Source organism: Lissotriton vulgaris, chromosome 1_1, assembly GCF_964263255.1.
Source record: "Lissotriton vulgaris chromosome 1_1, aLisVul1.2, whole genome shotgun sequence".
Taxonomy (NCBI): domain Eukaryota; kingdom Metazoa; phylum Chordata; class Amphibia; order Caudata; family Salamandridae; genus Lissotriton; species Lissotriton vulgaris.
Window position 1 is genome coordinate 1,514,819,760 of NC_141685.1, and position 27,848 is coordinate 1,514,847,607.

General features: G+C 46.5%; 1 protein-coding gene across 2 annotated transcripts in view; it reads left to right on the top strand.

Annotated features, from left to right (window-relative positions):
* The window catches only part of TUBGCP6 (tubulin gamma complex component 6), a 747,379-nt gene that overhangs the window by 691,504 nt on the left and 28,027 nt on the right, over nucleotides 1–27,848 (top strand). For both annotated transcript variants that reach the window (XM_086967433.1, XM_086967436.1), the window contains exon 25: nucleotides 18,379–18,578. In XM_086967433.1, the coding sequence (XP_086823559.1) occupies nucleotides 18,379–18,578 (200 nt within the window). The remainder of the gene's footprint in view (nucleotides 1–18,378; nucleotides 18,579–27,848) is intronic.

Below are 27,848 nucleotides of genomic sequence, written 5' to 3' on the forward strand. Positions count from 1 at the left end.
ATGACATCATCCTTGTGGCACACCTCCTCATACTGTAAAATAACCTTTGATACAAACGATCAAAATTAGAAACTAAAATTTTCAAAAAAATGGAGATACCAATTCTAGTTAAAACAACCTATTGAGTAATCCCAAAATCTACTTACACATCCTCTCATTCACCAACAGTTCTATATAGTCACTCATACATGTACTGACTCATCATTTGTACTCCTACACCTATATATCCTGTTATACACCGATACTCATCTATAGAGTTAGTCACACACATACTCAAACATGCAAATAAACTATCAAATATCCATTTACTTGCATATACAGCTATACACCCACCACTACACTAACTTCTACAGAATCGTAGACATACTTACTCTCTTAAACAATCACTTATAGAAACACATACGTATTTATACAGGAAGTCTTGGAATCTGTCGCTCTCAGATATACTCACTTATATACATCAATACTCACATATACTAGTTTACAACATATATAGTCTATCTATATATAATATCTATATATACTAATATAATAAAGAGAGAGCCCAAACCTTTGAGGCGGGTAATCTCAGGAACCACAGCACCAATCACAACACCCAATACAGCGTTGGAAAGGGCAGTTGCAGCAGAGGGACATAGGCTATGCAGACGCCCACCATATACATTTAAAAGGTAAAAGAACTGTGCCAGCAAAGTAGTGCCTTGTGGGCGTGTCTGCGTTGTGCTGTGGGCATGTGCTGGGGGCGTGACAAACGCTGGGGGCGTGTGGTACGTTCCGCCCTTCTTGCCATGTCTCATATTGTGTGATAATCCCACTCTGCTCCCTTTAAATACCCCTGCACCCCATAATCATAACCCACCCTTACTCCTTATAATACCCTAACACCCTTAAACACTAACCCATCTTAACCCTATAAATATACCCTGTACCCCAAAACCCAAACCTACCCTGAACCCTAAAAATACCCCTGTACCCCAAACCTAGCCCTGAACCCTAAAATGCCCCTGTACCCAAAACCCAAACCTACCCCTGAACCCTAAAATGCCCCTGTACCCCAAAACCCAAACCTAGCCCTGAACCCTAAAAATACCCCTGTACCCCAAAACCCAAACCTACCCCTGAACCCTAAAAATACCCCTGTACCCCAAAACCCATACCTATCCCTAAACCTACCCCTGTACCCCATAACCCAAAACTATATCTGAACCCTTAAAATACCCAAACACCCCAAAACATATACCTCAGTACCCCGAAACATATACCCCTATACCCATACTTATCCAAACATTAAAAAAAAACATGCTTTTACCATTCATGCATTTAAAACGAATTTCGTTGTAAATGTATGTGTGGTAAAAGCATATAAAATGTAATGCCATGCGTTATAATGGCATTGCGGAGTCATGGTACTTTCGTAATGAAAGTATGCGGAGTGATGGTATGTGGAAAGAAAGTTGCGGAATAATGGGTGTTTACCCTCCCCCGGTAAGAACATTGATGGCACGACTGCACACATCTCCAGCAACATGCTCATATTTTTTCACCACCCATTTGAAAAATGCACAGGTCTCTTTCATTTATAGCCAGCACCGACATACACTTTTAGACACACCTCCCACCACAAGTTCTAGAATTGCGAACTTTAGAGCTGGGGAGCTACGTTCGAATCTTGGCATCAGCTCAACATCCTGTGATTCCAGGCAAATCGCTTTGTTCTCCCCGTGCCTACCACAAATTAATGTGTTCTTCTGTAATGTAAATTGTGCTCATGCCATGTTGTCGAGTTCGCGCTATATAATATTGCAAGGAAAAATAAAGTAGGGAAACTAGAGTTCACACACTACTGAACGCACACTCTTAAGTGCATCAGCAGTGCACTGTGAATCGGAGCATTTCACAGGCCTGTCACAGATAAGAAATGCTATCAAAACGAAATCCTACAAAACAATATACTACTGGCCGGCAGTAATTCATACCCGGACAACGTCGGGACGGGCTGCTAGTTAGTCATAAAGATACTATTGAGACAGTCATTCACTCACTAACACACCCATACACACACTCATCCACCCATACAGTCCTGCACACATGCTGTCTTCAAAACACATACAAACAGTGAATCAGTCATTCATGCATCTGTGCGCTAATTAATACTCCCCACCGAACCGTACAAACACTCATTTTGGCACTCAAAAAACCAACTAATTACCCATATACACACTCATGTAGCTACTCTCCAACCCATGCAGCCACTTATATACAAAGTGAGACACTGATAGAGATATTTAAAGATTTAAAGATTACTCGCTAGTACACCTATTCACTAAGATATACTTAATAAGTCAGTTATACAATGAATTTTACAAAAAAAAACATCCATTTAGACGCTTATTTATCCATTTATTCTTCCATCGACCTTTAGATATACATAAATAAAAATAAATTATTTTTCAGAAAGACACACATTCACTGGATGGTGTCATCAGTGATGTCATTTGAGATGTCATCAGTGATGGCATGAGTGATGTCACTGACCATGTCATGAGTGATGTAATATGTGACGTTATCAGCAGTGCATTGCGGGCGCGCAAGTTATAGTTAGCTGAGCTAACTATAACGGAGGAATTTCAAAGGTTTTGTATGAGAGAAATGTCCAGCTAACTATAACATGTGAAACCTATGGTTTTTTCAATGAATTTGCAAGGTTTTTTAAATGCTAATTCCTAACTATAACGTGTGCGAAACCTATGTTTTTTTCAGTGAATATATATATATATATATATATATGTATATATATATATATATATTAAACAACGCCGAAATCCCCCAATCCTCGGGTTTTTCCAAATGAGAGCACTCCAAGTCAATATAGCGTAGGTTTGCCAGGTCTTTTATTCACAAAACCTTTTCAACAAAATCAGTCTACAAACGCGTTTCGGCGTTGCCGCCTTCGTCAGTGTAAACTGACATTAGTTTTGACCATTATTTTTAAACAAAACCGTGATTGACATAGGTCACGTGTTTTCAACGAAAATAAACATCAACATAAAGAAAGGCACATATAGTAATTATTTCATCACTTTCAGGGTAGCCATCTTATAACGGCTAATGTGCTAATTGTAATTAATCAATTCAAAATGCAATAGGAGCACTCATGTATATCAGAAAAAAAAATATATATATATATATGTGATCAAGGCCTCTGTGAAGGCCGAAACGTCATGCTGAGGTGTGTCGTCTCCCCGACGAAATAAAGATACACTGCTCACCTGCACCTGAGGTCTCCTCTCTTCTTCCTGCGCTGCGGTATCCAGGATTGGGCTCCGGGCGAGATATATATATATATATATATATATATATATATATATATATATATATATATATATATATATATATATATATATATATATTGTATTTCAAAAGCTCTGCTTGAAAGGATCACTCGAGAGCAAGTAGGAAAAACCCAATTTATTGCTTGTGCAGGCAGATTCAGGTCCCGTTTACTTTATCCTCGCAGTCCCAACGCGTTTCAGTGCTGTCCGCACTTTCTTCAGGGGAGACAAATGTTAATGCGGCGTGCTGGCAGTTCCTGTGCTTTGTAGCATTGTGCTTTGTAGCATGTGATCCCTCCTTCTGGATTCTGGGATTTGTAGTTTGTTGTCAGCCAATTAGTTAGTTCTCATAGTGAGCTCCGCATCACCATATGAATATGGAAGTTCGTGGTGATTAGTGAGAACTCACCACGTTGTGCAGGCACATCAGTGTGCCCCGTTCTCTGGCTCTGCCTTAATTAACGCTGCAGCTTGCTCCCGCCATCACTCAGCCGAGCGTGTCACAGCGAGCCGGCCCCTTGCTCCAGAACTCCTTCCTCCAGTAACAAGGCGGTGCTCCCAATTTATTGCTTGTGCAGGCAGATTCAGGTCCCGTTTACTTTATCCTCGCAGTCCCGACGCGTTTCAGTGCTGTCCGCACTGATGTGCCTGCACAACGTGGTGAGTTCTCACTAATCACCACGAACTTCCATATTCATATGGTGATGCGGAGCTCACTATGAGAACTAACTAATTGGCTGACAACAAACTACAAATCCCAGAATCCAGAAGGAGGGATCACATGCTACAAAGCACAATGCTACAAAGCACAGGAACTGCCAGCACGCCGCATTAACATTTGTCTCCCCTGAAGAAAGTGCGGACAGCACTGAAACGCGTCGGGACTGCGAGGATAAAGTAAACGGGACCTGAATCTGCCTGCACAAGCAATAAATTGGGTTTTTCCTACTTGCTCTTGAGTGATCCTTTCAAGCACAGCTTTTGAAATACAAAATTTACTCACGACAGCTTCGTCGTCGAAAGGAGCACCGCCTTGTTACTGGAGGAAGGAGTTCTGGAGCAAGGGGCCGGCTCGCTGTGACACGCTCGGCTGAGTGATGGCGGGAGCAAGCTGCAGCGTTAATTAAGGCAGAGCCAGAGAACGGGGCACACTGATGTGCCTGCACAACGTGGTGAGTTCTCACTAATCACCACGAACTTCCATATTCATATGGTGATGCGGAGCTCACTATGAGAACTAACTAATTGGCTGACAACAAACTACAAATCCCAGAATCCAGAAGGAGGGATCACATGCTACAAAGCACAATGCTACAAAGCACAGGAACTGCCAGCACGCCGCTTTAACATTTGTCTCCCCTGAAGAAAGTGCGGACAGCACTGAAACGCGTCGGGACTGCGAGGATAAAGTAAACTGGACCTGAATCTGCCTGCACAAGCAATAAATTGGGTTTTTCCTACTTGCTCTCGAGTGATCCTTTCAAGCAGAGCTTTTGAAATACAAAATTTACTCACGACAGCTTCGTCGTGGAAAGGAGCACCGCCTTGTTACTGGAGGAAGGAGTTCTGGAGCAAGGGGCCGGCTCGCTGTGACACGCTCGGCTGAGTGATGGCGGGAGCAAGCTGCAGCGTTAATTAAGGCAGAGCCAGAGAACGGGGCACACTGATGTGCCTGCACAACGTGGTGAGTTCTCACTAATCACCACGAACTTCCATATTCATATGGTGATGCGGAGCTCACTATGAGAACTAACTAATTGGCTGACAACAAACTACAAATCCCAGAATCCAGAAGGAGGGATCACATGCTACAAAGCACAATGCTACAAAGCACAGGAACTGCCAGCACGCCGCATTAACATTTGTCTCCCCTGAAGAAAGTGCGGACAGCACTGAAACGCGTCGGGACTGCGAGGATAAAGTAAACGGGACCTGAATCTGCCTGCACAAGCAATAAATTGGGTTTTTCCTACTTGCTCTCGAGTGATCCTTTCAAGCAGAGCTTTTGAAATACAAAATTTACTCACGACAGCTTCGTCGTGGAAAGGAGCACCGCCTTGTTACTGGAGGAAGGAGTTCTGGAGCAAGGGGCCGGCTCGCTGTGACACGCTCGGCTGAGTGATGGCGGGAGCAAGCTGCAGCGTTAATTAAGGCAGAGCCAGAGAACGGGGCACACTGATGTGCCTGCACAACGTGGTGAGTTCTCACTAATCACCACGAACTTCCATATTCATATGGTGATGCGGAGCTCACTATGAGAACTAACTAATTGGCTGACAACAAACTACAAATCCCAGAATCCAGAAGGAGGGATCACATGCTACAAAGCACAATGCTACAAAGCACAGGAACTGCCAGCACGCCGCATTAACATTTGTCTCCCCTGAAGAAAGTGCGGACAGCACTGAAACGCGTCGGGACTGCGAGGATAAAGTAAACGGGACCTGAATCTGCCTGCACAAGCAATAAATTGGGTTTTTCCTACTTGCTCTCGAGTGATCCTTTCAAGCAGAGCTTTTGAAATACAATATATATATATATATATATATATATATATATATATATATATATATATATATATATATATATATATATATATATATAAAGAATTGGTGGGGTAACGCGGAGCAATGAAAACCTGGCAGAAAACATCACCCATTGAAGGGTTCACCATCGGCAATGCGGCAACTACAATGACCAGGATGCTCGAAGTGGAAAGGAAACGCCCATTGGAGGGCTGTCAAATAAATGCGAAGCACCGATATGGCCATTGAAAGTTGCAGTGCTGCCTGTTATATGTGCCACGCTCCTCCTCTGAAGAAGACCGAAGTAACGGTAGAAATGCATTAGGAATATGGAGCCGAAATAAATCAGCTGAAAACAACCGCGTTACGTGTGCGACTCAACTCTTTCTGTGAAAGGTGACGAAAATATATATATATATATATATGTGTTTATTTCCACAGAAGAACAGACATCAGCTTTCAAAATGTAAATGTCCCAACGCGTTTCGAGGCTCCTGCCTCTTAATCATGGGTGATTAGCAAATGCAGCAGAATAACTCTGAAACTTTCCCTCGCACCATGCCTTATTTAAATACCCCCAGTGGGCTTTCCGCAGTGCGTCATTCTCATGCTGGGACTTGTAGTTCTTAAACAGAGTCACTTACAACTTTACTGTTAAATGCTTCATTTTAATCCATTGTTGCCCCCAGTGGGCCTTGAAGCTGATGCCAATTCCTATTAATCTCCTCTGAAGTGCTGATGAATTCGGCACAGTTCTGACTCCAGCCTCCCACAGGTGAAGGGATGGTGCAGCTCTCCACGGCAGGGCTGCCGTGTAAGTTAATGAAATCCAAAGATGCCCCAAAGCAATGAGAGCACACACGACTTCAGGGGAAAACCATCCGGTTTATTTCCACAGAAGAACAGACATCAGCTTTCAGAATTTACAAAGTCCATGAGGAAGAGGCGTGTTAGACATGGAACGCGTCGGCGGCAGCATGAGTAAAACGAATGGCATGTACGAGGCAAGCTGCGGCGAGGCTTTACTTAACCAGATGGTTTGCGACGCTGTGTGTGCTCTTTCAAAATGCTGGGGCATTTCTTTGGATGTAACTACTGACGCGGCAGCCCGCTGTGGAAATGAACACAGTTTCTCTACTTTCGGAAAGGCTGTGGAAAGGAACCTTTTCTCTCTATACAGCGCAGCGTCGACCTGCTCACAGAGCCTGCCTCAACCCTGCCTAATCTACCAAGGTAAAACTACGCTTTTAAAAAATAAACGGACATTGAACCTACAAAAGTAATAATTATGTTTCACCTCGTGGGAACGCAAGTCCCATAATGCATAGGTTTTGATGACTGCACTTTGCCCAACTCACTGAGGACATTTTCAAATAAAGGTACACCTGCACGAAGTGAACTTTCAATGCCTGTTTTTACAAAGCCCATGAGGAAGAGCCGTGTTAGCCTCGAAACGCGTCGGCAGCAGCATGAGTAAAACGAATGGCATGTGCGAAGCAAGCTGCGGCGAGGCTTTACTTAACCAGTGGTTTGCGACGCTGTGTGTGCTCTTTCAAAATGCTGGAGCATTTCTTTGGATGTAACTATTTTCGCCGTGGCCTGCCGTGGAAATGAGCACCGTTTCTATTCTTTCGGAAAGGCAATGGAAAGGAACCTTTTCTCTCTATACAGCGCAGCGTCGACCTGCTCACAGAGCCTGCCTCAACCCTGCCTAAACTAACAAGGGAAACTATGCTTTTAAAAAATAAACGGACATTGAACCTACAAAGGTAATAATTATTTTTCACCTCGTGGGACCGCAAGTCCCATAATGCATAGGTTTTGATGACGGCGCTATGCCCAACCCACTGAGGAAATTTTCAAATAAAGGTACACCTGCAAGAAGTGAACTTTCAATGCCTGTTTTTACAAAGCCCATGAGGAAGAGGCGTGTTAGCCTCGAAACGCGTCGGCGGCAGCATGAGTAAAACGACTGGCATGTGCGATGCAAGCTGCGGCGAGGCTTTACTTAACCAGATGGTTTGCGACGCTGTGTGTGCTATATAGATATATATATATATATATATATCTTTATTACTTCTTCAAGAAGCAATAGTCATGACATATCGTTATTGTCGGCTCCGTTTTGTTTGGGATTTTGACAAGCGAGAATATATTCATTTATAAACAGAAGTACCGGTGGGCTAACAACCACATTTTGTTTTGGATCACAAGGGTTAATGCATGTGCATGCTGCTGGCAAGGGTTCAGTATTACAGAAGGCAAGATATCAATGGCAGGTCACCTGCGGGTATGAAACATGTGGTACATGTCACCTAAGGTGGTGTGTGGTTAGGTGTGGTACCTTTTTCAGTATATTATAAAGTAGATGATGTTATTTTATACATCTGGCATACTTGATGGGAACCTCTCTGCAATGTATGATGTAACCTTCGGGTGGTCATTTGGTTCAAGCAAATGTTCTTTATACCAGGGAGGTATTATTGTCTCCTATGGTGTACGGATTATGTTTTCGGTTTTGTATTAAGGTTCATTCATCCTAGTATAATGGGGATGAGTCCTGTGAGCCCTTCTTTATGAATTTTATCAAAACGGTTCTTCTCTGATATTCCTTTATTGATGTGAAGAATACGCAATATAAGACTTTTGTCTTGTTCTTGGCCCTTTAGGTCCACGGGTTCTCTTTCCAATTGGAGGATAGATGATATTGGATGACTCTCAGATGGTTGTTTAGGGGTCCCCCCCCCAATTTCATCAGGACTCAATTTATTTGGGCCTATGGGGTGGTTTAATATTTACATATTCTGTGATAGTGATCATAGGTACTATTAAGAGCAAAGCTCTTTTCCTACTATTCCTGTGTACATTTAGTCGGTTATTGGTTTTGACCGACTAGTTCTCTTTCAGAAGTGCTGTAGGATTAGTTCACAGACCTTCCTCCAGTGGGTATAACTATGGTATCTAATTTAAAAGTTATGGAATCTGCGGCTACATGTATATATCAGATGTTCAATTTACTTACCTTCGGTAACACAATATCTGGTAGGGACTAGCTGCATATTTCTTAACAGCCTTACCATCCTCCCCGCTCTGCGAAAGACCTATGAGACAAAGGGTTATATCCTGTATCAATTCTTGTTTCTGTGCCAGTGGTCACTATCTCACATAATGTTGACTCTACAAACATTTTGTTGTTGTTTCAGTGGGTCTTGTATTAGTATACCCATGCCTCTCACTTCCATTGGTGAGTGGTCTAGAGAGTGGAGGGTGTTCGTCTTTTTAAGGAAGGTTTTGTGTTGGGGTGCAGGGTTTCACATAGTCTAAGCATTGTTGATTAATGTGGGGGTTTTACCTTAAACCCTCTTGATGGTATTGGCATACCATTTCATGTTGTTTGTAATTGGTGTTTCAAAAGATTTTGGTCGTTTTTGGGCACACTGTCTCCCCAGCTAGTTTCTAGAGTGGCTCCGCGTTCCGGCACGGAGGTTTTCACAGAAGAAGCTGACGTCCACACCTCGGAGGGGACTTTTATGGCTCCACTGACATCATACCCGTAGACAACATCATCACGGAGCCGTACAATGCTGTCCCTGGGCACGCAGAGGTACTGCTGAAAATTTCAGATCAAGACTGGTGGCTGTTTAGAATTCGGAAGTTAAGGACTCTGCAGGTAGACTGTGTTTTTAGCAGATATTACGTTACTGAAGGTAAGTAACTTGTACTTTAAGGTTTGGCAAGTAGTTTTAAATGCCAGGTCGAAGTGGCAGTAAACTGCACACAGGCCTTCGGCGGCAGGCCTAAGAGGGGTTTAAGAGGCTACCTGTGTGGGTCTCACAGTCAGCTCTGTAGGCCAACTAGTAACATTCAGATTACAGGCCTTTGGTATATGGTATACCACTTTACAAGGGACTTACAGGAACCTTATTATGCCAATCCGTTATATACCAATGTCATCTTGTTTTAGGGGAACAGCACATGCCATTTAGCACTGTTCAGCAGTGGTAAAAATGCTCAGAGTCCTAAGACCAACAAAAAAATACAGCAAAAAGTGGAGGTAAGCAAGCAAAAAGCTGGGGGAAGACCACCCTTAATATGACCGATCTAACAACTCCCATCTCTGTCACAACACAGCAGACGTTGAAATGATTTTCACCTAGACAGATACCACTTACATCTTCCTCACAGCAAAAATCTGTATCACTGGAAAGCTGATTCAGGAAGATTACTACCATCTGACTAAATTTGTCACACAATTGAGTCTTTGATTGTGCATATTCTGGAATATAAAATCCTCCCCTCCCGCAATTGTTTGTGTTCCATGCTACCCAGATCCAAACCAGCTCAAAGGCCCTGGGCAAGACTCAGTAAAAGCTAGTTTTCTCTGTGAAGTCATGGGTCAGGGGTCTGTCCGTATTCTACACCACTTCCCATCCCCTGACACACATGGCCAGTATACATAAACTACCCTCTTGACACCCTGGGCCAAAGACTATTCAGGTCTATTCACCAGTGATTCCCTAATCCTGGCCATCTCTTGCAGGAGTATCGGTCATACCCTACTTCCTCCTTTCTGCATCTTCAATTACTTCCTCTGCCCCCCTGCTCCAGGGCCAACATCATAACTGTTCAAAGCCTCAGCAATCTTTGGAAACTCCCACTCTTTGCATCCAAACAACAATGCTGCAGGAGGTTTTCTTCAAGCAAGATCCCAATAAAAAAAATGCCCACAAAGTTTTACATTGCTGAACTTAAACTACATTTTCAGTGTTAACCTTCACTATGAGTCCAGATCAAACGATTACTCACTAATACCTGAAAGACTCTCTTATTAAGACTTTCACATCTGCCTACCCTGCCAGTATTAAAGACTTGGAATTGGCGTTGTATCTGATATACTCTAAACTCTGCCCCAGCAAACAAAGTTTTGACTGTATTTTCTACTCCACTCTTGATTCCCATAGTTCATAGCAAAGTATTCGCCCCATTGTGATGGATATTCTGTGCTCCCTTAGATGACTCTGATTAGTTACTCTTGGGCCAAAGATGAAATGTCATTGGGCAAGTGACCCTTAAAGGAGGTATCACTGGAAGTGTTGGATCACTTGATCGATTAACAGTGGAGCAATTGGCCAGTCTTCTGGCTGACATTGAAACATTGGACACATTTTTGTTGTGATACTAGTAGCATAAGGCCAGTTTGAGAAATGAGCATGTGACTGCTGCAGCCGATAACCCAGTATGTCGGAAACCCTGCAGTTAGCCAAGTGATAATTTGGGACCACAGTGGTGATACAGCACACATAACAGAGGTGCCTTTTAGTAAGATTTTCTTTTTTTTTTTTGGAAGACCTTTATTGACAAAGAAGAAAGGGTTACACATACATCCCGGAGCACAGCCCGAAGGCATTGAATTACAATACAGGTCAACAAGGCAGATTCGTCAGGATCTATTACAGGATCATTGAGGTCTAATTTTCAAATTTAAAGTCTGAAGGAAAATGGTATCAGGATATCAAGAACAAACCATCGGTCCGTTTACGTGTAAACAGGGTTAAACAGTATGCAATGCAGTATGTCGCCGGAACCACTACCCACCACAGTTAGGAATCGTCCTGGGAAGGGCACAAATCAGGAAGCCAAGTGAACCACAAATAATACTCTAAAACACAATGGTCTACCTACAAGTGGCATCATATACACCAGTCCGCAATGACTCACGGTGGACACCCTCCCAGATTACGCGAAACCCAGTCCCATTGGAGAAGAAGACAGAGAAGAAAAAGACTAGAAAGAAGAAACGTAGGGCCATAGAGACAAAGAAGCACAAAAAACACGTTATACCCCAACCCCCCACCCTGCATGCAGCGGAAGGCCACGGCCCACCCCCCCATAGGCATGCTTGGTACCCCAGAAACCCACAAGAGGGAATACAGAAGAAAGGCTTAGCCAAGAAACGGGCCATAGAACATAAGAAGAACTAACCCACGGGTCCTAAACCCCCCACCCTGTGCGTCTAACGAGGCTATGGCCCACCCTCGACTAGCGCACCGTCACCCCAGATGGTCCCAAAGAAAGGGAAAGAAAACGGAGGGGGAGAGACACAACAAGTAAACCCCCCCCCCCCCCCACCCCCCCCCCCCCCGCCCGCACTAACTGGCTCAGCGTCGATCTTAAATAAGCCAGCTCTTGAACAGAAAGCAGCGGCGTCACCACACAAAACAATAATCAGGGTCTTCACACTAATCATCCGGAGAGCAGTCCTGGTTACACCGATGGAGGGGTCACCCCTGGCCCGTTCTGTCCCTGCCATCGAGGCGCTTCAGCTGAAAGGTAGCAGTGCAGTACATTAGAAGATCAGGGTGATCGGGCAAGCAAGGCAGGACCAACCGCACGAGCAATCTCGCCACCCAGAGGCCAAGAAAACGATCGATCCAGAGATGCAGGGATCGCAGCAAAGCACCAGGCCATCTTGCCAAGTCACAACACGATAAGGGCAAATCGAAGTTGGTGGTCCCAGAAGCAGGGTCGTGAACGAAATCCAACTGCGGCGCAGCTGCAAGTCCCAAGGCCACACTCACACAGTCAGGTTGCCCAAAGCCGCCATCATCACTGGTCCGGGTCTCCCACTGGGTCAAACTCGAAGTCATAGTCGGTGCACCCTCCTCTTGCGCAGCGCCGTCCGTGACCCCACTCTCCTCCCGATCCTCGGGGCTACCTTCCAACAGCAAAACTATTATGGCGTCCAGCCGTTTGCCAAGGTCTTCGGCTATCCTCACCCAGGCGACACGGAGAGAGTCCAATGCATTCAGGACTTGTCGAAGTGAAGGTTCCATCTTGCGACGCCGGTCCTAGCAAATGCCCCCACCAAGAGACGCCCCGCAAGACAACGTCGGAAGTTGACACTGTGTCTCCCAACCAAGAACCCCTGGAGGAATCAGCATACAGGAGCCGGCAAAGCGCACAGTCGTGGGGCACAAGTCGTCACACTGACCACGGCCGCTGGCAGGGAATGTTAGGCAGCAAGCAGTCCATGAGGAGCCCGGGGGTATCCGCTATACACAGCATGGGATTGCAACATACAGGGTAAACAGCACGGGAGGGTCGATCCCCGTGCCACAGGAGTCCAGGATCTTATAGCTCAGGGCATACTCCAACAGATGAGGTCCGCACCGGATAGTCCGCTCCAAAATGGCGCCCCACCAGCCTCACAGAGAACAAAGGGACTACTCAACAAGCCGGTGTGGCGGGCTTCGCAGTATGTGCGCCCGCTCTCGGGGGTTGCGCCGGTCGCCGCGCTCACTCTTGCGTCCCCAGTATCATCCGCCGCATTACAGACCTCCGGGCATCCCGGCCTGCACAGCCGCGGTCTTTAGTGCCTCCAGCAGCCGGCGTCAACATCCGGATCCTCGGCCAGCTGCCCGTCTCCGCAGCGGCCCGAACAGCAAGAAGCGGGAGCGGGGGATGCCGGTCACCTCAAGCCCCAGGATTTCGGCCAGTGACTCCCGGGATCTCCCGACGCCGCAGGAGATCAGCACCAAGCCGATGCGAGCGGGGGAAGGCAGGAGAAGTTCAGGATTGATTCCGTGGCGAGCGGAGCTCCCAGCCTAAGCGGCCATCTCGCTTCGCGCTCGGCCACGCCCCCTTAGTAAGATTTTCATACTAATTATTATTTTTTGTAATTGATCAGATAGAGTAGAAACCTGAAAGGGGGCCAAGACTTAGAATAACTGCTCAATAAATAAAGGAATGAGCAGAAATGTACTCCTTAACTCTGAGAGTCAGGAAGATGTGTAGCATTGGATTTTGTTCCTCCCACCAGGGGGACAATTTACAAACTGGGAATTTATGGTTTTTGTGAAGAGACAGTAAACACGAAACAGTGGCGTAAGTACTACAAAGGCCCTACATATAAACATAATATTAATCTTTCATGTCAGGCAAAGGCTTGAGAATTGAAGAGATAGGTGGCAAGTCCTGCTCATTGGGGCCAGCAAGAAGAAACTGGGTCTCACTTGCCACTGCTGAGCATTGTGTAATGTGGAACTGTTGTATCCCTTCAAATGAGCATTGTTCTTTTTAGGTCGAGCCTAGCGAAGGACCTATTGTCGGCGGTTTCGGGGGAATGTGAAACAGCGTTCGGCCACGTGCCTCGCTGTCTCAGATTCCTCCTCAAGGGCGCGCACGGCGCCGTGCACATCCCCTGCCTCGCATTCGCAGCCTCTCTCAATCACACACAGACACACTCACGCATGCGCGCACACACATACATTCCGGCAGGCTGTTCACAACACATGCACACGCAGGCAGGCACACACACGAGTGCACACATACAGACACACACCACACCTAAACAGCCCCCTCCCCACCGCCCCCGCCCCCACACGAGAGTACACACACAGACAATCCCCCCCAACATAAAGACGACCCACCCCCGCATAAAGACGACCCCCCCATCAACCCCACTCACCGCATCGCCGGACTCTGCAGCCTCCGCGGGGCTCTCCCTCGGGCATGGGAGCCCCGCGTCACCAGCACTGCTTTTCTGTCCAGGCACTCCGTGGGCGCGGGCTCCCGAAGACGGAAGTCCCGTTATTGCTAAAGGGGGCGGGCATTTTTGAAAAGAGCTTGTTTTCCGATCGCGATTGCTTGTTTCTTTTTCCCTGTTCTCCCGTCACACATGGTCTGCTGTCTTCCGGTTCGTCTTTCCTTTTGTACGTCTCCTACCAGATGCTGACAGTGCTGATTATCCGAAGCACTCACGCTTTTGCTCGACGAGCTCTTAATGTGTGATCACCAGGAAGTGAGTGCTTTTATGTAAGGCTTGTGCCTTCAAAGCACTGTAAGAACTCGATGAGTAGCAATAGGGGAGTCCTTGCGTAGGAGCACATGTGCCCGCGATTACATTCCTCTTAACTCCTTCCTGGCACTTCCTTCCATAGCGCCATTTAAGAACTGGACGGCCTCTAGCCGCTTGTATGAAAGTTGGGTGTGTAGCCTGTACGTGTGAAAAATGCAAGACTGAGTCCAGGAAGACCTGAAATACCTTACAGGGTGCCGGGCCCTCCCACAAGAGATGTCACCCTTCCCCAATTCCAGCTCCTCACACTGCTATGGTATACACATGCTGACAGCCAGACAGTGAATATTTGAGGCACTGTTTCTGTGTCCATCCGACTCCAGGGACCTTCTGCCTCACAAGGGCCTCTGTACTAGTGCTTGTTTTTTATGTGGCACCGGACTTTAGACTGCGGGTTCCCTCCGGTGCCACCCTGTCTTTTTTTATATTGTTTCATTAAGGGATTTATTCCATTCTAGCCATTCTACAAAAGTGCTATCATAAAAGCTAAGGCCTCACATATCTCCGAAAGAATCAACTCAGCCTCTAACAAATCTAAAGAAATCTTTAAAATCATGAACGACTTCTCCTCTGACCAAAGAATTCTTCCCTCTCAGGCTCCCACCCTAGACACTTGTAATGCGCTTAACACCTATTTCGTTCAGAAAATCACTGACATTAAGAGCGCCATCTCCTCGTCCATCCCCCCTAGTTTCCCCGACCCCTCCCCCCTTAACCCCTCCATCTTCACCCAGTTCCCAGCTATCACTCCCAGTACTCTCACTGAGCTCACAACCCGCATCAAATCTGGCTCTCCCGAGGACTGTTGTCCCCCCTCGGTACTCAGGGCAGTCTTCTCAGCTCTACCAGACAGTATTCTCCCTCTCTTAAACACTTCCCTTAGCACTGGCACGGTCCCCTCTGCGTTCAAACAGGCCATATTGGTTCCTCTTCTTAAGAAAGCTGGAGCTGACCCTGCCAACCCAGCCAATTATAGGCCTATCTCCCTTCTACCCTATTCTTCTAAACTACTGGAGGCCTATGTCACAACCTGTCTGTCAGCGTTCATTGAGAGCTCTGGCTTCCTGGAACCTAACCAGGCAGGTTTCAGACCAGCTCACTCTACCGAGGCAGTCATTGTAAAAGTCTTCGATACCCTTCGGGAGAATGCCGATAGAGGGTCCCCCCAGGCACTAATCCTTCTGGACCTCTCGGCCGCGTTCGACACGGTGGATCATGACATCTTACTCCACCGTGTCGGACAAGCAGGCATCCAGGGCCCTGCACAGGACTGGATTAAGTCCTTCCTTTCTGGCAGAGTGCAAACAGTCCACCTAGGCCCCTTCACTGCAACCCAGGTACCCACCACCTGCGGAGTCCCTCAGGGATCCTCCCTTTCACCTCTGCTCTTTAATCTGTATCTTCGCCCGCTAATTCAGTCACTAAGCAACTGGAACTGCACTGTCCTCAACTATGCAGATGATATGCAGATCATCTTTCCCTTAGACACCCCGGATGCGACATCCAATTTCCAGGCTGTAATGCTGCACATCCAACAATGGATGATGTCTAATCAGCTTAAACTAAATCCGGAAAAAACAGAACTCCTCTTGCCTTGCACTAGCTCTGCCCATTGGGGACCCCAATTCTGGCCAGCTGAACTGGGCACTGCCCCAACTCCATCGAGTTCAGTAAAAAGCCTGGGTGTCACCATTGATAAAGATCTCTCCTTGAAAACTCATGTTGGAGCCATTATCTCTGCTAGTATGTTCCAGCTTCGCAAAATCCGGAAAATTACTCATCTGCTTTCTCACGAGGCCTTGGTGCAAATTGTCATCTCCCTCGTTCTCTCCCGTCTTGACTTCTCCAACGCCCTTTACTGGGGCCTTTCCAGGTCCCTGCTCCACCGTCTCCAGATGGTGCAGAACCAGGCAGCAAGGCTCATATGCAAAGTCCCCAAATGGCAATCTGCTAGACCTCTCCTGGCCAAGCTGCACTGGCTTCCCATTGAGCAAAGGGCCGCCTTCAAAATCGGATGCATAACCTACAAAGCACAGCACACCAACTGCCCGACCTTCCTGAAATCCCTCATCAACCCTCATCGTCCGACCCGCAACCTCCGCTCTGCCCACCTTCATCTTCTTACCTCCCCAGTGTTCAAGTTAAAAAAATTGGGCGGCCGGAGATTCAGCTTCCTGGCACCCAAGCTGTGGAACTCCATCCCCCCACACATTAAAACCTCTGACACCTTGCTGAGCTTCAGGAAAGGCTTAAAGACCTGGCTCTTCTCAAATTCTCACTAGCCCGTTTTCCTGCCCCAATTTCAATCTCAGCGCCAGGAAACCTCCGGTGTCAGTGCGCTTTACAAATGCAGCCTAACATTAACATTAACATTAACTTTAAAATTAACAGTAGCTTTCCGTTTTACCGATTTGTATTTGCCCTAACACCGGCAGCAAAAGCAGCTATCTGTAGGCCCCCCCCCACCACCACCTTCCTTTCTATGCCCTCTCGTGCCTACTCCCAGTTCCCCGTTCACCTGCTCTGCCCAGGTCCTTGCTCTCTCCAATCCAATGTTCACCCCACCCCGCCCTCTCCTCTGTTTCCCCCCCGCCTCCATTCCGGTTTTCCCATATAGGAGTGTGCCCGAAAATATTATTTTTTCCAAACTTATCGCTGCCTGCAAACCACTCTTGCCAGGGGCTATGGAGCAGGACTCACAAATACCCTCGGCCCGTGTGTGTTGTGGTGGAGGATCAGGCTCATTGGGTGTCGCAGCGAACTCTTTTCTTGTCTTTCTCTCTAACTTTCGTGAAGGAGGCGTGTCATTACTTAATGGTGTCTGCTGGGTTATAACTGCTCTCAATTGTGGAAAAGTGGTACTGTATGTGCGAGAACATGGGCTTAAGTTAAATGAAGTTGAGCAGCTGAAAGGGAGAGAAGGAGGTGCCCTGGCCAGTGATACCTAGCTATATGGTATATTGCATCTGAGTTTGATATGTTTTCAGTGTTCTGTTTAATGTGTACTGTTAGTGGTGTTTGCTGCCTAAAAGAAAATTTGTGCCAGCCTCAACTTAAAAGTAATAGTAACAACCCTAACATCTTGAAAAAGGAATTGTCATTTACAATGCGAGAGTTTAAGCTATCGGCATTGTAAATGACAATGCCATTGATTTATCTGTTTTCAAAACCAACACATAGATAAAAGGTTTGTCATTTACAATGCCAATAGCTCAAACTTTTGCAAATGCGAGACCTATTGCATTGCAAATGCTTGTTTATCTTTGCCTATCTGGCTCCAGGTCTTTTCGTTTTCGTTTTTTATTTAAATATCGCATCCCCCCCCCCCCCCCCCCCCCCCCATGTGCCTAATTAGCCACCTGTTTCTATTCTGATTTGCTCTTGAATCCTTATTACAAAATGTGGTTAACGCCTAAAGATAGTCACATCAAGAAAGGTTTTAAGATATGATATATTTGTAAAAATGTACTCTAATACCCTGCATAGACTGGAATATTTGATGTGTTTTGTCATGGAAGAGTCGTGTAATGGATCACTATGATCACAAGTAAGGAATCTATTTTTCACCTTTCCTCATAGCTTTCCTTGATGAATTGTGTATGTAAATGTGTTTTTCTTTTCCTATTCCTTCCGTCTTGACAACTTTCACTTTGTTTCATTTTAGGGGGCTTTTGAAGGAAAATGCAGCTCGGGTGATGGACATGATTAATGTTACCTTCAAACTGATTTTACAATTCCGTGTTCAGCTAATTTCTCACTCTTGGAACTATGATTCTGTGAAGGAGATGGTCATTCATCCCAACTTTGGATTGATGCAGCAGTCATACAACGCCTTCAAAAATCAGTCCACATTTGTATTTGAAGGTATATTTGTGACAGTATTTACAGTGATACTTGCAGTCATTATGCAGCCTATAGCTAGAGGGTGAGCAACTTGAAACATTGCTGTGCGCTAAATTTGAGCAATGTTATGTTTTTGTGCAGGAAAAAAAGAATACTGACAACATTTGTATATTTGGAAAATTAATATGATTCCAAAGGTGTCCAATACTGGTCCACTTGATTCATGATATTTATTCTAGCTTTCCACATTTTTTTACATAAAAGAATCCCGTGTTTAATTCCTGCGGCAATCTGGTGCTGGACTGCCACATTTTAGACACTTGTTGCAGCCCATTACATTATAACCTTCCTTGTATTTTTGCCTATTATTTGCTTTCCAGACAGTACTAATTAATAGTTGGTTCTCCAGCATCAGCCCTTTCAAAAATTAATCTGTAGGAACTATTCTCCGTTGTCGAACTCTGATTCCTGTGTAATAAATGTAAAAAACGCAGCTGGAAATGAAGCCCATTTATTCTGATGGATATTTCTATTTGCAGATTCCTCACCTGTAGAACATCCCTCCAGGTTTCATACTGGATCCAAAAACTTCCAATCAACGAGATTGCCGATACAGGATGCTGGAAGTTACTTTAGAGGATGACAGAGGCCATAAAGTGCCCACCCAGCTCACCAATGTCAGTTTATTCGCTTTTTTTCCGGGCCTTTAATGCAGAGCAGGAGCTTTAAGTCTCTGGAAATTTTACCTCACTAAATTACAAATTGCAGTACAAATATGTCTCCCCCCAAAAGTCTGGTTTCAAACCCTGTAGGGATTGTGAGGGGCAGATGTCCTTCACGGACCCCCACACCTTATGTGATGTTTGGGGCCCAACCCTGACAACAGATCTTGTTCCTCATGCTTCAGCATGAATCCTAAGGCTATTAAGGAGCGGGAGGCCAAACTGTTCATGCTCGGGCAGAGGACGACCGTCAACAGTGAAAACATTCCGGACATAGTTCCCTTTACCCCTCAACACCCTTTGGAAAGAAGAGGAGATAATGGAAAAGAAACATGCCACTGGTAAGTCACCCCATCTCTTTCTGACTTCACCAGGTCCCTTGTCCTCGGAACTGGAACTAATCCTTAGCCTTCCAGAGGATTCTTGGTACAGCCCTGCTCCCTCCGCGGACTTGACTCCAGATCAACTTCCAGGGCCTGGTACCATCATGTCTCGATACACCAGTTCCAACCCTGGGATCTTCCTGAGTTCCTGGCAGCCTTTCTCTGTGTTATGTACGCGATCTTTGCGAAAGCATTGGCATTGTCTGGTGCACCTTTGGGCCCAGTCGAGCCACTGCGTCTTCCACTCTTCATGGCCTTTCAGCCGCTGCCATTTGGCGCCATTCCATCGGGGCCAACTCCATGTTGTTGTGAACCCACACTTCACTTAACAACTCCACAACAGATGCCATGGGAGGTACATATCCTGCCTCCACCCCAACTTAAAAATAGGGGAGTAAGGAGAGCACGCCTCAAGTAACACAATAGTCTCGTAATCTACAACAATAAAAATATACTATACAATGGTGCTACAGTGTAACACTTGCTGTCTTCCAAGTGTAAGTTAAGACAAAGAAAGAGAATGCTGCCAAAGGAGGTAGCAAACACTGTGCACTGTGCACTGATGTCCCTAGGGACTTTCAAAAATGTATGAAACAGTATTCAGTAGTCAATAACAGCACATGATAAATACCTTGTGGATTGCAAAAATGATTGTATTCATTAATAATGCATTAAATAAACCAACGTGGTAATTCATGATATGATTACAATGGCATCATATGGTCAGCTGATGTTTTACAATGTATGGTCATTACATCATGAACATTATAGTATGCCAATAATTCAATTCTTGCGAACAGCCCGATACATTTCGGGGCGGTGCTGTCCCTTCCTCGGGGGCAATCTGGCTGAATGAGACTGGAAGATGCCACCGCTGCCGCCTCCTCCGATTTAAGATAAGTAGCCGGCTGCACCGCAACCTGACGTGGAGCCCTGGGTACACTTTCATAGAGGGCCAAGCATACTTGGAGGAAGTGACGTATATAGCGCACCTACATAATTCTTTTTAACTGACTCTGATCTGGTGGAGTTCTTTCCTGAGGGTGACCCTGGTGAAGATCCTCTGGAACTCCAAGGCCTATCTTCTGCTGGTGGGTTGGATACATTGCCTGAGCTAGCCATGGACTTCTCCAATGAATCACCAACGCCAGGGTTCGTCTCTTTGCATCAAGTTATATTAAAGGCTACAGAGGTACTGGACCTTCAATCTCTCACCACTGAGGCTATATCTCATGTTCTTACCGAAGTTATTCTCCCTGCATCAACCTCCTCTGAACCTCTGCTTCGATTCAATGAGGCCCTACTGGATTCTGTTCTAGCAGCATGGAAGAAACTATCAATGGTGCTGGCAGTTAATAGTCTAGTTGCTCGCCCCTCGCGTTCCTGAATGTTTGTTCAAACACCCTCTACTGAGAGCCTGGGCATTCATGCTTCCTGTTCAGGGATACGTTCTGGCTGTGCCTGTCCTTCAATCCCTTCTGACAGGGAGTCCAAACGCCTTGGGGCTACGAGGAAGAAACTCTTTTTGGGAGGATGTATGGCCTTAAAATACCTCAGTGCTAACTGCCTTCTAGCTTGCTACAACCATGCACTGTGGGATATGGCCCAAATGGTTCTCTTCTTCATGTCCCTGATGATCTAACTGAGCACTTTCAGGGGTTTATTTCGGATAGTTAGAATGCCTCCAAGCACATTTAAAAATGTGGACTGGACACAGTAAACTCAGTAGCCCGAGTGATAGGCACATTCGCCTCAGTATGATGCCAGCTTGGCTCAGAAAGGTTAATTTCTCTTCGGATATCCAGGCTAACCTTATGGCCTTATCATTCAATGGTGCCCAATTGTGTGGGGACAAGGCCAACTCAGCATTGGAGAAATTTAAGACCTACAAAGCCACAGCCAGATCCTTGGGCATTTACCTTCCACCTCCTTCAAAGGATTACCAGACTTTTCGCTGCTTTTGAGGCTTCGAACAAGGTTGCATCTTTTGTCCCATTTTCTGCCGCCCTGAAAGGCCATCACTTCTGATTAGTGGATCCTGAAAATTGTGGGAAAGGTCTTCACCCTCCCCTGTCTTGATGCTCTGCCTCCCATATCCCCCTCTCCTTCCTCGCCACCTCCAAACCATTTAGCCATTCTGCAGCAGGACGTGGCAGCTCTCCTCCTCAAAGAAGCACTGGAGTTTGTGCCAAATGAGAACACGATTAGGGTTGTTATGCATGTAACTTCCTGGTGCCCAAGAAGGAAGGCACTCTGGGCCCAATCCTGGATCTCAGGAGCCTGAAATCTTTCCTCAAAGAGGAAAAGTTCAAGATGCTGATCCTAGCTCAATTTCTACTGATGTCGGAGCTTTGAGATTGGATGGTGTCCCTGGAACTGCAGGATGCGTACTTCCACATACCCGTCCTGTGGTTGCATCAGAAGTACTTATGTTTTGTGGTGGATTCTATACACTAACAACTTGCGGTTCAACCCTTTGGCTTGACATCAGCCCCTCGAGTCTTCACAAAGGTGATAGAATAGGTTGCAGCCCATCTCAGATGGTCCTGAATTTCCATTTTCCCGTACCTATGTTGACTGGCCTCTCAAAGCCAGTTCACCAAAGTTGGTGTTTCTCCGTCTGCGGTCAACAGCTTTTGATGGATACATCTGCCTGTAGATTCCTCACCTTATGATTCCTCACCTTATGAATATCCCCTGCGCCAGCATTCCGCGGAAATTTTTCCTAGCTCTCCGTGCCGACGAGGTCGTCATAGCGTCATGGCTCCACACGTGGCTCCGCATGACTTCACCGGAGCCATAAGAAGACCACGTCGGCGTGACAACGTCAGTTCCCTTTTTTCTGGGACTCTCCATACTTTGTTTGGATACTCTGTATTTTTGATTGTATCTCTTCCTTTCTTTGTCATGTCTGCCCAGAGGAAGTCAGGATTTAAACCTTGCAGATGCGGTAAACATATGTCGATTACTGACCCGCATGAGGATTGCCTTTGGTGTTTGTCTTCAGATCATGACGTCGAGGGATGCTCATCGTGCAGGAAGATGAACCAGAAGGCTTTAACCACATCAGTGCTAAGGGAATTCCCCTCCTGTGCTGTAACTCCAGGATCCCCATTGTTCATGACGAGCTCAGCTCGTCATGAGCACACGACCAGTGTACTGCATGACGAGCTGAGCTCGTCATGAGCAGCGAAGGGGTTAAAGGAGCGAGAAGCCAAACTTTACATGGCCAAGGCGAAAAAAGAGAAAAGGAGCCGAAAAAGATCAAAGTCTAGTTTTTCAGCATCGCACGACTCCAAGAAGAAGCATAAGAAGAAGGGGAGACATGCTTCTCGACGCCGGTCTTCGAAGTCGGTGGTGTCGAGGTCGCCTTCAACTGCTCCTCAACGGCGAGAAAAGGACTTTGTTTCTCCTTCTCCTTCAGTGTCTCCTCAGGTGACTCCAGCTCATTCTCCTTCTTATGAGGGCACTCCAGAGCAGGCAACGACACTGAGATTATCACCATCGAATCCAGCTGAGGATGATGAGGTACCTTCGGCTCCGGCTGTTCTACCTGTGGCTCCAGCAGTTCCGATACCAGAGGTACCTCGATCGGAACCGGATTCTTACCCTCAGTTCCTGATGCCGGGTTCTGATCCATCGCATTTTTTAAATGCAATGTATGGTGTTTTCACCAGGGCTCGTACCCCTCTGGAGCACCTTCCAATGGCTTATAATTTGGGTGTGCCTCATCAGTATCCTCAGGCCCCCTTTATGCCGTTTGTCAGCGGCGTCATCCTGGTCTTTTCCGGCTGCGAGGATGTCAACGCCATATGGGCAGTCTCAAGCTCCATCCCTTGAACCTTCTCGGAGTCACACGGCGCCGATTATGGATTATGCTTCCGGAGCCGTCGACGCGTGTGGCACCGCCGACGCTGCAACCGAAGATGCGTTCGAGAAGAGAGGTGCAGAGTTTATTGGTAGAAGAGCAGTACCGGGATGAGGAGAGAGAGGAAGGAGAAGTCTGTGACACAGAAGAGTAGTTTGAAGACTTGTGTGAAGCACGTGGATTTGACACTTCCCCAGAGTGGGACTATGTCTCTCAAAAAGCTTCTCCCTCTAATGATGTTTCCCCATATCATACAGTTAATAGAAAGGCTGCAGAACTTTTAGACTTGCAGCTTCCGGTAGCAGAGTATAAACCGAATATTCTCACCGAAGTGCTTCATTCTCCATCTTCGGTGAGTGAGCCTCTTTTGCCATTTAATGATACTCTAACTAAGCCGATACTTGAGGTGTGGCGCAGTCCTCTTTCAGCACCTGCACTTTCAAGGTCAGTCTCAAGAAGATTTAGACCTTCTCCAGGAGATCCGGTTTTTCTATTCTCTCACCCCTCTCCTGAAAGTCTGGTGGTGCAGCCTTCTTGCTCGAAGCAGTCAACAGGGGCTTTTTCGCAAGCTCAAGCAGACAGAGACACTAAGAAGCTGGAGCAGTCTGCGAAAAGGGTATTTTCTTCAGCCAGTATGGCATAAAATCTACCAACGCCACTTGTCTCCTGGGAAGGTATATTCATGCTTTATTGGACTCTGTGAAACAGCTTCTCCCCAAGTTATCTGAGGAGGACAAGTGGAATCTGAGTGAGGTGTTGGTGGATGCTCAAGCGGCTGCTCAACAGGTTATTCAGCATGATTTGGATACAGCGTATTCTGTTGCCAGAGTCATGGGCTGGTCTATTGCGACAAGGAGGCACGCCTGGTTAAAATCTTCAGAGTTCTCTCCTGACGTGCAGGCTGCTCTTATTGATTTGCCATTTGATGGTTCCAAGCTTTTTGTTGAAAAGGCTGACTCTGCTCTGCAGAGATTCAAGCAACTGCAAAGTCTTTGGGTCTGCAGACTCAATTAAGAGGCTATGGATATAAAAGATACCGTGGCTTTGGGAAGTCTTTCTTTCGTGGATCCAGACAGCAACAGCAGCAAAACCCCTTGTGTAAGAGCTACAGGGGTAAAGGCAGAGGTCGCCTTCGTGGAGCCGGGCGTCAACCCTCTTCTTCTTCCTCCTCTACCTCCCCATCCCCTCCTGGTAATGCAGGAAAGCAGCCCTGTATCCGCCATCCTGGATCCTGTGGGTCCCGTGGGAGGCCGGCTTACCCATTTTCTACAAGATTGGAAATTAATACCTTCGTACCTTTTTGGTTTTAGATCTTGTAGAGAATGGGTACGCCCTTCCCTTCCTCCTTACCCTCCTTGCCAGGGGTTTTGCACTGAGGATCATTTGCTTCTCCTTCAGAAGGAGGTTCTTACCCTGTTACAAAAAGGTGCGATAGAGGTAGTTCCGGAGCAGGAATGGGGTCAGGGTTGCTAGTCCCGGTATTTCCTGATCCCCAAGAAGGATGTCAGGTTATGTCTTATCATGGACCTCAGAATCTTGAATTTATTTCTCAAGCAGGAGAGGTTCAAGATGCTCACTCTAGCGCAGGTTCTTCAGGTGCTGCAACAAGAGGACTGGATGGTGTCCATCGACTTGCAGGATGCGTATTTCCACATCCCAATGCTGAAGTCGCACAGGAAGTATCTCCATTTTACGGTTGGGTCGCAACACTACCAGTTTGCGGTCCTTCCGTTTGGTCTTACTCATGCACCTTGAGTCTTCACCAAGGTGATGACAGTGGTGGCTGCCCATCTCAGGAGGTCGGGGATTCCAGTTTTCCCCTACCTGGACGATTGGTTGTTGAAAGCAGAGTCTCCAGAGATGGTGGGTCATCAGTTGCAGGTTACAACCCAGCTGTTGTACAAATTGGGTTTTTCAATAAATGTACCCAAGTCTCACCTAGTGCCCTCTCAGCGCATCCTGTTCAAAGGGTCATTACTGGGTACCACTGTGTGTTGAGCATTCCCTCCTCCGCAAAGGATTCTCGGCATTCAGGAAATGATTCCCTGGTTTTACAATGGAGCGGTTGTTCTAGTTCTGAAGGTTCTTCGCCTGCTCGGTCTGTTCGCTTCCTGCATCTTGTTGGTCAACCATGCATGCTGGCACATGAGGGCGCTCAAGTGGTGTCTCTGCAGGCAGTGCTATCAGCACAACAGAGATCTCGGGGAGTATGTGAGTATCTCCAGAGAAGGTGCAGCAGATCTGTCTTGGTGGAGCATGGAGGGCAATCTGTCTCAATGAAAGCATTTCCATCTTCCTCCATCGGTGGCCACAGTGATAACCCTAGGGAGGGGTGCTCATCTGGGGGATCTGGAGTTCAAAGTTCTTTGGTCTCCGGAGGAAAGGTTGCTTCACATCAACCTTTTGGAATTACGGGTGATATGTTTGGCGCTCAAGGCCTTTCTCTCTTCCATCCGCGGTCATTCGGTTCAAATCCTGACGGACAACACTGCAGCGATGTGGTATGTCCACAAGCAGGGAGGAGTAGGGTCATACTGTCTCTGCAGAGAGGCGTTGCGGCTCTGGTCCTGGGCTCAGGACCATCGGATTTGCTTGATGGCAAACTATCTGGCCGGGGTGCTGAACGTGAATGCGGACAGTCTGTCTGCAGTTCTCCGTCGACCACGAGTAGAGGCTTCATTTGGAGGTCGTTCGACACATCTTCCAGACTTCGGGAACTCCTCAGGTGGACCTGTTTCCACTCCCGAGAACGCGCACTGCCTGTCATTCTGCAGCCTCAAGTTTCCGAGGCAGGGAGCGTTGGGGGGCGCGTTTCAGTTGAGTTGGAGCTCGCAATTCCTTTACGCGTTTCCTCCCATATCCTTGATTCCTCGGGTTCTGAGGAAGATTTGCCAAGACCGGGCCCAAGTTATATTGATCGCCCCAGATCTGCCAAGAAGGGTGTGGTACACAGATCTACTTCACCTCTCGTGGCACCCTTCCGCTCAGTCTCCCTCTCAGGGCAGACCTCCTCTGGAGGGGCAGGTTCTACACCCCCACCTCCAGAGCCAGCACCTTCATGCCTGGAGATTGAACGAGGTAACCTGAATCCTTTTTCTCTCCCACCAGATGTGGTGGATGTTATTTTATCGGCCAGGTAACACTCCACCAAGTCTATCTACTCCTATAGGTGGTCAAAGTTTAAGTGGTGTGGAGATAACTCTGTTGATCCTCTGAAAGCGCATCTTTCTGATGTTCTTTGCTTTTCACTTCATTTGGCTCAGCAGGGTTGTGCTGTAGCCACTGTTAAAGGGTATTTGTCTGCCTTATCGGCATTTCTTTGTTTGCCCGATCAACCTTCTCTTTTCAAGTCTCCAATATTCTTAAGGTTTATTAAGGGGCTTACTAACATGTTTCCGCCCACTCCTTTTATTATGCCCCAGTAGGATTTAAATTTGGTGCTAACTTTTTTAATGGGTTACACTTTCGAACCTATGCATAGTTGTCCTCTGAGACTACTGGCATTCAAAACAGTCTTTCTAGTGGCTGTCACTTCGGCTAGGAGGGTGAGTGAGCTCCAAGCTTTGAGTTTCCTTTTCTTTTTTTTTTATTTATCATATTGCGAAGCTCTATGTGTTTGGAGTTTCAGGTTTCTGCCTCTGGTTCTCTTACCAAATCTGCCCCTTGGTCTTTCGTGATTGGGGAGTTTGTCATCTCACGATGCTTTCAGAGGAGTACCCTTAAGCCATTTACATAGTAACAAATCTGGTTTGGAAGTGTGGGAGTGAGCTAGCCATCTAGGCTACTCGACAAGTATCATACTCGTCCTCCAGATGTTGTTTCGCATTAATCATGGGACCGTGTGTGCCAACCCTATATTGGAGTTTAGATGATTTTCAAAGATTTACCAATATTTGAATCTCTTACTGGTGTTTCCCTTCCTATCTAGTTTGTTAATCCTTAAAACAGAGTTCATCCAGTCTCCATGTGTTGGAGGGGATGGCCCAACCCAGTTAATACAAATCTCGCTCCTTGCAAGAACGATTAACACAAAGAGAAGATTTTCCTGACATTTGGTTAATCCCCCTCCATCTATTAGGTCTTCAATCCCAATCCCAATCCCAAAATTAAATATTACCAAATCTCAAGCAGGGCCAAAACCATCCCTATAAACAATCAGGAGAACGAAAAATTGGAAAAGGAAATGGTAAAAAACCTACCCATAATCAAGGAGGTGGCAAAGTGGTACTGGGCTTTTATAGCTGCAGGAGAGGGAGACATGAAGATCGAGGATCAAATCTGGGGGAGAGATATACATTTAGCCGATCTGGATAGAATC